Source organism: Polypterus senegalus, chromosome 13 (genome assembly GCF_016835505.1).
Source record: "Polypterus senegalus isolate Bchr_013 chromosome 13, ASM1683550v1, whole genome shotgun sequence".
NCBI lineage: Eukaryota > Metazoa > Chordata > Cladistia > Polypteriformes > Polypteridae > Polypterus > Polypterus senegalus.
The window spans coordinates 153,273,336-153,288,848 of NC_053166.1; the positions used below are offsets into that span (position 1 = coordinate 153,273,336).

General features: G+C 43.6%; 1 protein-coding gene across 6 annotated transcripts in view; it reads left to right on the plus strand.

Annotated features, from left to right (window-relative positions):
• Positions 1-15,513, plus strand: part of LOC120543103 (TOM1-like protein 2) — a 95,565-nt gene that overhangs the window by 66,198 nt on the left and 13,854 nt on the right. For all 6 annotated transcript variants that reach the window (XM_039775952.1, XM_039775954.1, XM_039775951.1 and 3 more), the window contains exons 11-12: positions 4,190-4,307; positions 11,102-11,177. In XM_039775952.1, the coding sequence (XP_039631886.1) occupies positions 4,190-4,307; positions 11,102-11,177 (194 nt within the window). The remainder of the gene's footprint in view (positions 1-4,189; positions 4,308-11,101; positions 11,178-15,513) is intronic.

The following is a 15,513-nucleotide window of genomic DNA, read 5'->3' on the forward strand; positions in this document are numbered from 1 at the left end:
CATTCAATCAAAGTGGAGCTTATGATATTATTTATCTGGACTTTCAGAAAGCATTTGATAAGGTGCCACATGAGAGGGTGGGCATCAAGTTAAAAAGTGGGAGTTCAGGGTGATGTTTTTAGATGGGTGCAGAATTGGCTCAGACACAGGAAGCAGAGGGTGATGGTGTGAGGAACCTCATCAGAACTGGCCGATGTTAAGAGTGGTGACCAGCAGGGGGCAGTGCTAGGGCCGCTGCTATTTTTAATATATATAAATGATTTAGATAGGAGTATAAGTAACAAGCTGGTTAAGTCCGCAGATGATACCAAGATAGGTGGATTAGCAGATAATTTGGAATCTGTTATATCATTACAGAAGAACTTGGATAGCAGACAGACTTGTGGCAGATGAAATTTAATGTCAGTAAATGTAAAGTATTACACATAGGAAGTAAAAATGTTAGGTTTGAATACACAATGGGCGGTCGGAAAATCGAGAGTCCATCTTATGAGAAGGATTTAGGAGTCATAGTGGACTCTAAGCTATCGACTTCCCGACAGTGTTCAGAAGCCATTAAGAAGGCTAACAGACTGTCAGGTTATATAGCGCCTTGATGTGTGGAGTACAAGTCCAAGGAGGTTCTGCTCAACCTTTATAATGCACTGGTGAGGCCTCATTTTGAGTACTGTGTGCAGTTTTGGTCCTCAGGCTACAAAAAGGACATAGCAGCACTAGAGAAGGTCCAGAGAAGAGCGACTAGGCTGATTCCAGAGCTACAGGGATTGAATTATGAGGAAAGATTAAAAGAGCTGAGCCTTTACAGTTTAAGCAAAAGAAGATTAAGAGGAGACATGATTGAAGTGTTTAAAATTATAAAGGGAATTAGTATGGTGGATCGAGACTTGTATTTTAAAATGAGTTCATCAAGAACACGGGGACACAGTTGGAAACTTGTTAAGGGTAAATTTCGCACAAACATTAGGAAGTTTTTCTTTACACAAAGAACGATAGACACTTGCAATAAGCGACCAAGTAGTGTGGTTGACAGTAAGACTTTAGGGACTTTCAAAACTCGACTTGATGTTTTCTTGGAGGAAACAAGTGGATAGGACTGGCGAGCTTTGTTGGGCTGAATGGCCTGTTCTCGTCTAGAGTGTTCTAATGTTCTAAAATGACCCAACACATGAGAAAGTCTAAAAAGAAAGGTGAAGTTCTCAGTAATGTTGATCTGCTCATGTCAACAAGACATTCTAACAGTGTTCTCAGAAAAAAGAAAATCAACCATTTTGGAAATGTCTGCTGTGGCAGAATGTGAGCACCAACAAGCCATGGAATTGAATGACGAGTTTAATTAACCACAAAGAATCAGCTTCTAATTAAGAAATTGGTTGGAGTGAAATGGTACTTATTAATTATTGTTTGACCGCTTTAATGCTTATCTGGCGCCATGAGTCAGGTGACTAAGTTAAGTGATCATTCATACCATACTTTCAAAAGCCATTATATCCTAGGGCTGTACCCGCTATAAAGAAAAATCAGAGCTCAGCTTAACTAAAGCTTACACTACCAGTTTACAGTGATTATACTGTACTTCAGAAATTCATTTCCAGTGTGGACCACCAGGTAGTGTTCAGCTCCCCCAACCACGACACAGACAGGCAGACAAAAGGCTTTCCAGACAACACACCTTTATTTAAGCTGGGAAGTACTTTTCTGTTGTCTCCCCACTACACAGCACAGTACAAAGTGCAAAATGTACAAACAAGCACAGTCCTTCCTCCTTGTTCCACTCCTAGTCCTGCAAGCTTTGTCCACCTCCTCCTAACTCTGGCTCTTTGACTAGGCTGGAGCAGCTTCTTTTATACAGTAGTGTACCAGGAAGTCCTCCAGGTGTTTCTTGACCTTCTTCCCACAGGACCTGCATATGGGTGGAATTGGTGCCACAAAGGGCTCAGCTATACCTGCAGCACCCCCTGGCTGTGCCCACGGAACCCAACAGGGCTGCTTCAAACTACAACTCCCAGCATGCCCTGTGGGTATCCAAGGTGCTGTAGAAACCCGGGGGTCTTGTGTCTTGGGGAAAATAATGTCCAAACCCTGCTCTCTTCCTTGGTCCTCCCACCCTTCTGGCATCCCAGCTGGGTAATGGTCCTGGCCACCTGTCACACTGGTTTCTAATATGTTTTATTGTATTAACAGCACAAGCTATAATACCCGTCTATGACGCGATGAATCTAAGTAATCAACGTAGACCTCAGCGTTAATGTTTGCAGTGCACCATCTATTGGAATGCAGTTTGTAATGCTGTAATAACAAAATGCATTGCATTTGTCATTTCAACAGACGGAGCATCAGAAACATTTGTGGTGCTATAAATGTCTCTGATGCACCATCTGTTGGAACGGCAACTGTAATGCATATGTCTCGGTTATATGCAACATGGTATGTGATTCATAAAAGCAGCGTTAATGTTTGTGATGTGCCATCTGTTGGAATGACGGAGACATGGCAACCACACTGACACACAGACTTGGCCTTTTTATTAAGGTGGATGTTTGTTTTCCATTTTTCTCATATAATGAAAACATACCATGTTTATTATATGGCCATTGTTGTTATATGAATTGCTTTGCAGCTACAGCAGTAACCCTCCTCTCGGGTCCCAGTATGGTATTGATTTAATTGTTTGAAACTTCTGATTGAAAAGTTTAAGAACCCCTGGTTTACACCATTGATGGGGTCCTCTTGTGTTTTTTTTTTTTTGAATTTCCTCCGCAGGGTGTCTGGGCTTTCCCTTAAAGATAGGGTGAGGAGCTCAGTCATCCGGGAGGGCCTCAGAGTAGAGCCGCTGCTCCTCCGCATCGAGAGGAGTCAGATGAGGTGGCTCGGGCATTTGATCAGGATGTCTCCTGGACGCCTCCCTGGTGAGGTGTTCCGGGCACGTCCAACCGGGAGGAGGCACCGGGGAAGACCTAGGACACGCTGGAGGGACTATGTCACCCGGCTGGCCTGGAAACACCTTGGGATTCTCCCGGAAGAGCTGGAAGAAGTGGCCGGGGAGAGGGAAGTCTGGGCTTCTCTGCTTAAGCTGCTGCCCCGCGACCCGACCTCGGATAAGCAGAAGAGGATGGATGGATGGATGAAATAATTTAAGATATCCAATTGCATTATTTACTAAACTTTTCCAACATTTTCTTTTTTGTCTTTAAACAAATACTCCATCCAAAAATGATTTTTATATGTCACTTACCCCAAAAACTTTTTTATTATTATTCTTTTGTTCTTTATTTTGCCTTTTACAATTTCGTGTATTAGGAATTTGTTAGTTTTTGGGCCAGTCATTGTAGAGCGCCCCTGGAGCACTTGCAGTTTAAGGACCTTGCTTAAGGGCCCACCAGAGTAGGATCTCTTTTGACACTAACGAGGATTCCAGCACAGATCCTTGGCCTCCGAGCTACCACTGTGCCCCGTATTTTTTGTTTCTTCCATTCTTTCTTTATCTGAGTAGGCAGTATGGTGTAGTAGCAGTGACACTGGACTGTGAGACAAGGCTGCTTGTTTAATTCCAATCTCTGCCTCACTTAACCTATGTGCTCTCTAACTCAATCTTGTCAGTCGCCTTGGAAAAAAAGATAACAATAATAATAAAATGCATCTAAATAGAGCAGTCCTCTTAGAATAACGGGATCCTCTGCTCAGACAGCCCATATAACTGTGTGCTGGCAGTGACTTTTATTTTTGGTGGTTTGCTGGTTCATTTAGTGGGTTTTCTTGTTCTTGATGTTGAGGGTTAGCTTTTGATTTTTCTGCCCCTTTATAGTGATGGCTTCTTTTTATTTCAACTCCTGAGTAGCAGCTTATTTGTTATTCTTGCCTTGGCGCACTGATTTAGAGGGATGTAATTAGAGTCACTATGAAGCTACATTTCAGCCATCACTGTGAGCTGATAAAAGTTTCCATATCAAACAGATTGCTTTAGAAGAGCTTCAGAAGCAGCAAATTGCTGATGGGTACTGCTCAAAACAAGACTCGCTGCTCTCAGGAGCATGATGAGATGGCAGTGTAACTGTGCGACTCTACAGATAATGTTACTCATTTGAAGAATATTAGACATGCTAGAAAGCTACTTGGACAGTTCTTGCTTGTGTTCAGTTATTGATTGCAAAGTCGCTCTTTACTGATACAGTTTCTTGTCCTCTTTCCCCAGACCTGGGAACGGAAAGTGTCAGTGGAACCCTGAGCTCGCTGCCAAACTGCAATCCCAAGGATGATTTTGACATGTTTGCACAGACACGGAGCAGCTCTTTGGCCGATCAACGTAAAAAGTAAGATGGGAGAGTGTGTGTGTGTGTGTGTGTGTGTGTGTGTGTGTGTTGACTTCTACTTGTCGTGACCTACTTTTTGGCCTACTTTTTTTTTTTTTTTCTTGCTGTGAAGTTAAAAACCTGATAGATTTGTACACTAATGTAATGAGTGGTTTTGTGCTTGCTCTGTTGGGAGTCTTGCTTTGCCACAGACAGAGCCGATGAAGTAACTGGTCCTTGGCACACCCCTATGTGCACGGACATTGCCATCCCGCGAGGGAGGAACATAATTAGTCAAAGAGTTGAGCGCCATGAAATCCATACATATGCCAGACTAGTCAACAGTTTTAGAACACCTCCGTTTTTTCAGTTTTGACGGAAATGCAGGCAGTAAAATCGAGGCATACAACAAATAAACGATGGCAAATGAAAATGAAAGTCAAGGAGCCTTTAAGTGTACGAAATGTTACATTTTTGATTCCTCAAAGTTGCCACCTTTTGCTGATTTCCTTGTACAAGGGAATTGAATATTAGTCAGAAAGATCTTCCCTACACTGTTGCAGGAGTTCCCACAAATATGTTGTACTTGACGGTTGCTTTCTTTTCGCCATTCTGTCCAGTTCGTCCCAAACTAACTGAATGGGGTTTAAGTCTGGAGACTACACACGTGGACAAAATTGTTGGTACCCTTCAGTCAATGAAAGAAAAACTCACAATGGTCACAGAAATAACTTTAATCTGACAAAAGCAATAATAAATAAAAATTCTATGAAATTTAACCAATGAAAGTCAGACATTGATTTTCAACCATGCCTCAACAGAATTATTTAAAAAAATAAACTCGTGAAACAGGCCTGGACAAAATGATGGTACCCCTAACTTAATATTTTGTTGCACAACCTTTTGAGGCAATCACTGCAATCAAACGATTCCTGTAACTGTCAATGAGACTTCTGCACTTCTCAGCAGGTATTTTGGCCCACTCCTCATGAGCAAACTGCTCCAGTTGTCTCAGGTTTGAAGGGTGCCTTTTCCAGACGGCATGTTTCAGCTCTTTCCAAAGATGCTCAATAGGATTGAGGTCAGGGCTCATAGAAGGCCACTTTAGAATAGTCCAATGTTTTCCTCTTAGCCATTCTTGGGTGTTTTAGCTGTGTGTTTTGGGTCATTGTCCTGTTGCAAGACCCATGACCTGCGACTGAGACCAAGCTTTCTGACACTGGCCAGCACATTTCTCTCTAGAATCCCTTGATAGTCTTGAGATTTCATTGTACCCTGCACAGATTCAAGACACCCTGTGCCAGATGCAGCAAAGCAGCCCCAGAACATAACAGAGCCTCCTCCATGTTTCACAGAAGGGACAGTGTTCTTTTCTTGATATGCTTCATTTTTCCGTCTGTGAACATAGAGCTGATGTGCCTTGGCAAAAGTTCAATTTTGTCTCATCTGTCCATAGGACATTCTCCCAGAATCTTTGTGGCTTGTCCACATGTAGTTTGGCAAATTCCAGTCTGGCTTTTTATGATTTGTTTTCAACAATGGTGTCCTCCTTGGTCGTCTCCCATGAAGTCCACTTTGGCTCAAACAACGACGGATGGTGCGATCTGACACTGATGTTCCTTGAGCTTGAAGTTCACCTTGGATCTCTTTAGAAGTTTTTCTGGGCTCTTTTGTTACCATTCGTATTATCCGTCTTTTGATTTGTCATCAATTTTCCTCCTGCGGCCACGTCCAGGGAGGTTGGCTACAGTCCCATGGATCTTAAATTTCTGAATAATATGTGCAACTGTAGTCACAGGAACATCAAGCTGCTTCGAGATGGTCTTATAGCCTTTACCTTTGACATGCTTGTCTATAATTTTCTTTCTAATCTCCTGAGACAACTCTTTCCTTCGCTTCCTCTGGTCCATGTTGAGTGTGGTACACACCATGTCACCAAACAACACAGTGACTACCTGGAGCCCTATATATAGGTCCACTGACTGATTACAAGATTGTAGACACCTGTGATGCTAATTAGTGGACACACCTTGGATTAACATGTCCCTTTGGTCACATTATTTTCAGTCTTTTCTAGGGGTACCATCATTTTTGTCCAGGCCTGTTTCATGAGTTTATTTTTTTAAATAATTCTGTTGAAGCATGGTTGAAAAGCAATGTCTGACTTTTATTAGTTACATTTCATAGAATTTTTATTTATTATTACTTTTGTCAGATTAAAGTTATTTCTGTGACCATTTTGAGTTTTTCTTTCATTGACTGAAGGGTACCAACAATTTTGTCCACGTGTGTATGCTGGCCAGTCCATGCTTGAAGTGTTCCTCCTTGTTCTTTTCTTTTAACGTAGTTCTGACATACAGCCTGGTAGTATGTTTTGGGTCATGGTCTTACTGTACCCCTGACCTGGTAGACGCAGACCAGAAAATGCTGCCGTAACCCTTTTGATTCAGAATGCCAGTCACTCTGTGCAACTCTGCTGCCTCTTGCAAAAAAACCCCAGACCATCACACTTCATCCTTCATGTTTGACAGCTGGCCTCCTACACTATGAAGAACCATCACCATCTCGACCCTGTGTGATGAACCAAAGATTTCAAATTCTGATTCATTGGTCCAGAAGACTTTCTAACACTCTGCAGTAGTCCACAGCAGGTATTTCAAGGCCCTATTGTGTCCTTTTGAGGAATGGCTTTCTTCCTGTCACACCTGGAGCACAAATTCTCCTCTTCACAGTATAATCTGACACTTGCTTTTGTCGACCTGCACTGTTAAGCTGTGCTTGAAGCTGTTGTGTTGTGAAATGCCCGTGTTCACACAAGCTCATCCGATGACCTTCAGAAACTCGTCTTCTGATTGAGTTTTGAGTTATGACTTTACGTCTGCCAGATGTCGTCTTCCACTTTCCCAATGTATTTGGATTGTGTAAGACACCACTGGACTCTCTGCAGTTTCTCTAAATGAAAGGCCTATACTTCTAAAGGTAATAGTGCTCTGTCTCATTTAATTTCGTAATTTCAATCTTTTGCCATTATCACTTGAATATTGTCCAAGTAGGACTTCAGAGGGTGTTGTAACACAGTCTGTTCCAACTCTGCTTTAAGACATAAAGAGCGTTTTTTTTTTTAGTAATCACCAAAAGTAGGGACACCTGTGTAAATTGTTTGCTTCGACTTGCAGGGCTTTAATTGCTGCACAACATCTGTAGGTTGTAACCTATTAGTTGTTCTCTGAAGAAGGCCCATCATTTGTAATATCCCGATGTTTCCTTTTTTCAGTTTTTGCTAACCTGAAATTTAAATTTAAGCCGATTTACCTTTTTGCCATTTTATGTCACTCATTGTATTAAAACTGAATACATCTGAATTAAAACTGGAATAACTGAGGTGTTCTAAAAGTTTTCACCAGTACTTTTATACATTAAAACTCACTTTGAAAGTCTTTCCTGGTAGAACAGAGTACAGGGACCAGTCTGGGATAGGATGCCAGGCACCCACCCAACATTCACTCCTTCACCCTTTGGGCTAATGTAGAATTGTCAGCTAACCTAACTTGCATATCTCTGGAATATGATCGGAAAAGTGGAGAACTCTGGAGGAGAACCTCCACTAGGCACGGAGCTAATATGCAAACTCCTCACGTGACAATCGGGCAAAAATTGTTAGGCAGCATTAGCAACTTCGGTGCCACCTACAGCCCTCAAAGACCATAAAAATCAACAAATAGAATAACGTGCTCTTTTTAGCTTTGTGAACAAAGCACAAACAACCACTATACATTATTGGGGACTCCACCTCATATAATGTAGGTAACAGCAATATAACAAGTAATCGTAAAAGGACTGAGTCAAAATACAGACTGAGGAGGGGAGAAGAGGCTTGGGATTTGGTAGGTAGGTAGGTAGGGGATAGGAAGAGTTGGGCTTCAGATGGAAATGACATCAACTGGAGGGCGTAATGAAGAAGTGGGAGGAGTCTCAGTTGGCTTTACCTCTGGTGGTCTTTGAAGGGGGTGGCGCAGTGGGTAGCACTGCTGCCTCGTAGTAAGGAGACCTGTGGGTTCGCTTCCCGGGTCCTCCCTGCGTGGAGTCTGCATGTTCTCCCCGTGTCTGCGTGGGTTTCCTCCCACAGTCCAAAGACATGCAGGTTAGGTGCATTGGCAGTTCTAAATTGTCCCTACTGTATGCTTGGTGTTTGTGCCCTGTGGTGGGCTGGCGCCCTGCCTGGGGTTTGTTTCCTGCCTTGCGCCCTGTGTTGGCTGGGATTGACTCCAGCAGACCTCTGTGACTTGTAGTTAAGATATAGCTGGTTGGATAGTGGATGGATGGATGTTCTTTGAAGGGGGAAGAAAAGTCATTAGTACCACATATCAACCTCTGCCTCTGTACTTTACTCATAATTATCCCTTAGATTGCCCTCTGTGCGCACATGTGTGACAGCTTGTAATGATAAAGAAATGTATAGAAGCGTCTGGGTTGCACAATAGACATGCTAGAGAGATCTGAGCAAACTTGGAGGAGCAGTACTCAAAGCTGAGTCAATACGAGAGCCTTTGTTTCAAACACACAGCAAAGTGAACAACTCTCGGGTTGTCGCCATTTCTCTAATGCCGTTTCTTAAGTGGGGCCTGTGCTGCAGGACTGGGATTGGGTCAGACCCAGTCTGCACAGAACTTAACAGCAGGTGAGTGAACTGGCTTTAAAGACTCCTATCAACGTGCAGTGAGTGCTTTAAGTAGCTGGTTGCTTTAAGTAGCTGGCACCACATTTGACAATCTTAAGTGGTGTTTCTTTCGCAGTAAAATGCTGTATAAAAGAGTGTCTTTTCCGAGGCAGAAGCTGCTCCTTAGGATGAAGCACGGAGTGGATGGTCACAAAATAAACTGCTCAAAAAAATTAAAGGAACACTTTGAAAACACATCAGATCTCAATGGGAAAAAGAAATCCTCCTGGATATCTATACTGATATAGACTGGGTAATGTGTTAGGAACGAAAGGATGCCACATCGTTTGATGGAAATGAAAATGATCAACCTACAGAGCCCTGAATTCAAAGACGCCCCAAAAATCAGAGTGAAAAGATTATGTGGCAGGCTAGTCCATTTTGCCAAAATTGAATTGCAGCAACTCCAAATTGTACGCAGCACTTTGTATGGCCCCTGTGTTCTTGTATACATGCCTGACAACATCGGTGCATGCTTCTAATGAGATGACAGATGGTGTTGTGGGGGATCTCCTCCCAGATCTGGACCAGGGCATCACTGAGCTCCTGGACAGTCTGAGGTGCAACCTGGTGGCATTGGATGGACCAAAACATAATGTCCCAGAGGTGTTCTGTTGGATTTAGGTCAGGAAAGTGTGGTGGCCAGTCAATGGTATCAATTCCTTCATCCTCCAGGAACTGCCTGCATACTCTCACCACATGAGGCCAGGAATTGTCGTGCACCAGGAGCCACTGTACCAGCATAGGGTCTGACAATGGGTCCAAGGATTTCATCCTGATACCTAATGGCAGCCAAGGTGCCTTTGTCAAGCCTGTAGCGGTCTGTGACCCTCCATGGATATGCCTCTCCAGACAATCATTAACCCACCACCAAACTGCTCATGCTGAATGATGTTACAGGCAGCATAATGTTCTCCATGGCTTCTCCAGACCCTTTCACTTCTGTCACGTGCTCAGGGTGAACCTTCTCTCATCTGTAAAAAGCACAGGGCACCAGTGGTGCATCTGCCAATTCTGGTATTCTATGGCGAATGCCAATCGAGCTGCATGCTGCTGGGCAGTGAGCTCAGGGCCCATTAGAGGACATGGGGCCCTTGGGTCACCCTCATGAAGTCTTTCTGGTTGTTTGGTCAGAGACATTCACACCAGTGGCCTGCTGGAGGTCATTTTGTAGGGCTCTGGCAGTGCTCATCCTGTTTCTCCTTGCCCAAAGGAGCAGATACTGGTCCTGCTGATGGGTTATGGACCTTCTATGGCCCTCTCCAGCTCTCCTAGAGTAACTGCTTGTCTCCTAGAATCTCCTCCATGCCCTTGAGACTGTGCAGGGAGACACAGCAAACCTTCTGGCAATGACACGTATTGATGTGCCATCCTGGAGAAGTTGGACTACCTGTGCAACCTCTGTAGGGTCCAGGTATCGCCTCATGGTACCAGTAGTGACACTGACTGTAGCCAAATGCAAAACTAGTGAAGAAACAGTCAGAAAAGATGAGGAGGGAAAATGTCAGTGGCCTCCACCTGTTAAACCATTCCTGTTTTGGGGGTCATCTCATTGTTGCCCCTCTAGTGCATCTGTTGTTAATTTCATTAACACCACAGCAGCTGAAACTGATTAACAACCCCCTCTGCTACTTAGCTGACCAGATTAATATCCCATAAGTTTCACTGACTTTATGCTATACTCTGATTAAAAAGTGTTCCTTTAATTCTTCTGAGCAGTATATATATGGATTCTATGTACGCTCTATTTATTTAGTTTTGCAATGTATTTTGTCAACTCTTCTTAGGAGACATGCAAGTAAGAATTTCTTTGCACTGTATACTCATGACAGTGAACATCTGGATGTAGATTGACATTAGTGAAACCCTTTTTGCATGCGGTATCTTGGTGTATTCACGAGTGGTTTGGGCCCTGCCACTCCTGCGTCTTGCAAGTGAATAACACGGAAGAGGCCATTTCTACAGTGACACCTCCCATGTCCTATCATTTTGCCTGTCTGCTATTTTCATAAACTAAGAAAGGAGAGTACAGGCAAACATAACATCTTCCTTTTTTTTTTTTATCCCCTCCTCCTCCTCCTCCTCCTCCTCCTTCTAGTGTGAAATATGAGGATCCTCAAGCACTGGGTGGACTGGCATCAGCTTTAGATGTCCGGCAACAGAATACCACAGGGGTGAGTTCATTCTGGGAAATACAGACTTTGAGCGTTTTTTTTGTGTTGGAAATGGCCGCATGTGTGTGTGCGTGCGTGATGTGTTGCAGTGCTGTGTATTCCAGTTGGGACACATCTGGACTTGGGGCGTATCTGTTTTGGTATGAGGGCTAAGAGGACGAGCGTCGAGGACACAACAGCTTGACGTCTTTGCACACACTGACTGCCCTTAATGTGACAGATCCAGTTTGTCTTGACAAATGTAATTGTGCCACAGCAAGCACAGTTATACTGTATGGCTTTTTTGTTTTATTTTTATTTAAATAATATGGATCCCAGTATAGATTAGTGTTTTACTAGTTTTCTGATAATGTGACAATTTGTTAATGGCAACTGAATTCTTCTTTAGAAATCAATGTTTTTCAACAATTATAAAAAGCGCACGGTACTGTAAAAATATATTAAAACTCTGCTTAAGATTAATCCGGTTCACCATGATGCTCATGAAATGAGCAGAGTTTTTGATTTTTGTGCATTTCATTCTGAGCACCGACTCGCTGCGTAATGTGGCGCCAGTCCCTTCAGTTGTCATTACTCCTCCTATGGAAGTGACAAGTCTGTAGTATAGTGCTGCTGAATCCCATTCAGTAGTTAAAATGACGGCTAGCGCAGCAGACGGGCAAATATGTGGAGCCCAGTATCCGTGGCGGTCTACGTATCTGTGAGTGTGTATCGGTATCTCCACTGTGGCAAATTCATTATTAACACTTTTAAGGTGGGTATCGACAACAACTGCCGTGAAAAAAAATCACCTAGAATGTATTATATAGTTTTATCCACTAGATGGCAGCAAAGACCATGAGATTAAGATGAATCGCCATTCATTTTCATTACACCCTGGCATCAAATGCTGGCAGTCTTCCTTGTCAAAAGAAATCCTCTGCCAGAGATGTGTTGTGTATTGTCAATGACTCGGATTTTGAGCTGTCGGAATAAACTGACAGTGAGAGTGCTGTTTTGTTCGTTCATGTTTTTCACAAACTAGAGTTTGGTGGCTTCATTTTTTTGTTTCATCAATCTCCTTTTTATTACCCAAAGAGTTAAGCTGCAGTTAACTTGTGCTACTGAGCCCCTGAACAGATAACCGCAACTTGAGCTTTTTATATTCGCTCAGCGTCAAGTCTTGCAACCTTTGCTTTCTCCCTGAAACCCCACTGGTGGTTTGAAATGCACGGACTGGAGGAGTTGGGGATGGGTGGGGTGCCGGTGTTTTAAGAAGAAGCCCTGTGGGTGTAGCTTTTGCACTATTCAATACATACTGTGTAACGGGTCGTCCGTCTAAATGTATTCTTGTTTAGAGAATCGTGTCTGGCTCCACGAGACTATGTAAATATGTCTGCTACTGAAAATCGCTGGAAAAGTCGTGTATTGCGAAATAGCCTTTACACTGCTAATCACTTTGACGGCTTTTTTTCATCTGGACCCCATAAGACCTGTGTACTGTATGTGCTTTATTTATTTTTTCCACATTTACGTTAGGTTTCCTTTCTATTTTTCTCCTGTTCAATGTCCCCGTTCGCTGTCTGCTCATCTTTTTAGACTTTTGACCTTCTTTGGTTTTAGTTCGGTTTGTCTCCTTATCTCTCGGAGCCTTCATGGAGTGATGCAATGTCTGATGATACAAACCAATGTTGACATTATTCTCCCGCAGATACCAGAGGCTTCTGACAAATGCCACATCGGGCAGTCGGGTTAAGCCTATAAATAGCAACGTGAGCAAGTGCATTGTAGGGCAGCAATCCTGCGCAAAGTCCACTGCCATGTAAGCAAACAGCAGGGCTGAACTTTGAGATGTGAGGAGATTCCCAGGCCTTTGGACGTGGGTGATACAATCCAACAAGTGCCGCCACTCCGGGGTGTTTTCAGGTCATGAGCTGGAAGGCCAGGTGTCTGTGGTCGTACAGATCTGCGTTCTGTGCGGTTATGACCAAAGAATGACAGGCTGCATTGAGGGACACCTATGCTTGAAGAAGACTTCTGCAGAAATATGGTGTGAGAAAAACACAGATAAAGAGCTGGGGTTACCAACGTGATGATCTTGTATACTTGGAACTGGTATGGGAGAAAATAAACACTATTTACAGACGGAGCTCACATTTGTTACAAAATGGCAGATTTATATGCCCGGTTGATAGGAAGGGGTGGGTCCAAAGAAGGCAGGAACCGGAAGTGACATCATTGTTGGAATGTTCAGTCAGCTGATCTGCAGAGTGAGAGAGAGACCATTAGAGGACGGCGCCCACCCCGATTCGACCAGTAATCCGTTACTCGAGCCCTTCAGCTGTCCCTCATGTGAATGTGTGTGACAATGGGATTGAGGAATCGGTATGAGCAGAATTGACAGTGCTGCTAGCAGCTGTATTTTAATTATCCACGAGCTGTGGAATGATGATCTGGCAGAGTGGCATGTTCCTACTTGAACCGTCCATGGTTTTATCTTTGGTAAATATTCATCCCCCTAAACTGTGTCTTTACAAGCCCTGTGATTTACACACTGGGGCTCCTAGAAAGTCTGCCGTGTGGTTCCTTTATTAGTACAGTATGAATGTTGTAGATCTTCCTGACTTGTAACGTCCCTTCATCTGTGTACTTATTTGTGTCTTGCTTATCACGTCATGCAGATACCCACCTCTGTCAGAAGATTTTGTTCCAGTCCTGTTTAGCTGAATCAAGCTCACAGCTTTTTGTTTCTTGAGGTTCACTTGTTCTCAAATGTATTTTACATCGAGGACAGCTTTGTCAAAATCAAACTTACAGTGGACCGCTTCCAGCCAACAACCGATCATTAGCGTAACTTCTACCTTAAAGTTGTTCTTACTGTTATTATACACTCGCTGAGCAAATTCTTAGGACCACTAGACTAATAGTGGACAGGACCTCCTTATGCTGTCAAAATAGTCTCCTTTCTTCATGGCATGGGTACCGCAAGATTTTGAGCTTCTGATCACACAGTTTCTGCACATTCGTCTCTTGTTCTGTTATATCCCAGAGATGTACTACTGGACTCCGATCCGGTGACTGGGAAGAACCCTGAACTTCTTGTAATGTTCATGAAACCAGTTTGATTTGTAACAAGTTGTATTATCATGCTGGAAGTAGACGATGGGTAAACTGTGGCCATGAAGGGATGCGTGTTCTCAGCAGCAGTGGTCAACTAGGCCTCGGCTTTCAAGTAATGAAACCTTCCACACGCCATTACAACACCACCACCACCAGTGACCACTAGCGGGCGTAACTACTGCCCAAACCGCAGGGCACAACCACAGTGGCACAGGTTCTGGGACCAAATATAAGAGTTTATTATCACCAATACCTTACAAAGGTTTCTCAAAGTAACACATCACAGTTATTCTTTCTTCTCCTTCCACTCCTCCAGGTGAGCATTGTCCGTCTTCCATCTGACTCTAAATTTCCTGACTTCAGTTATCTTAGACCAGGGAGTACGGGCCGGTACTAGGGTACAGCCCCTCGGAAGCATTTCCAGTTCAAGTGGAAGTCCTCAAAGCAAGGATCACAAATCTACACTGCACCCCCTGGTACCAATCTTGGGAACCCAACAAAGGCTGCTCAACAGGACTACAATTCCCCAACATGTCTTGCAGATGTCCATTTGGCTGTCTTCTAGCATACTAGGAGAGACCATAGCCATGCCCCATTGTCACCTCTTGTCCTTCCAACATACTGGCCTCCCAGCTGAGTGACTGTCTTTGCTCCGTGCCCACTGGGATGCCAACATACTCTTCACAGGGTTGGCATCCTCTGCCAAACCTCTTGGAGAAAACGTGAAATGTTCCGTTTTTCCTTCTTCCTGTGCTCCTGGCCAGGTAGTGGACCCCCACCCACCCTGCATGGAGTGCCAGCCCACACAATAAACAAGTTTGTTGTTTTTTTTACTGGTTATGTTCATTTGATTAGAATCCCATATTGACACGTGAGTGGCTTTGTTACCTACAGTCATACCAGCAATAATTTGCAAGGAAGCATGGGAGACTGCAGCATTTTAGGAATAGTGAGATGTTCCTGAAGAACAAAGGGCTCCGCTGCCTCTGTAAAGAACCCAGTCAGTGTGGATTTACGAAAGGTCACATTATTCTACTAACCAAACTGTATGTTTGACTGGATTAGACATGCACACAAGTCGGTCCCATTTGCAAAGAAAAGCTGGAATAAATTTCCTTCCCAGCTGGTTTCCTGGATCTTTTTCAGGACTGAGTAACACAGGAGCCCGCGCTTGGGAACAATGGGTATAAGCCAGGAAGCTGATGTGGAAGCATTGGCACCATTGCAGGACACTTTT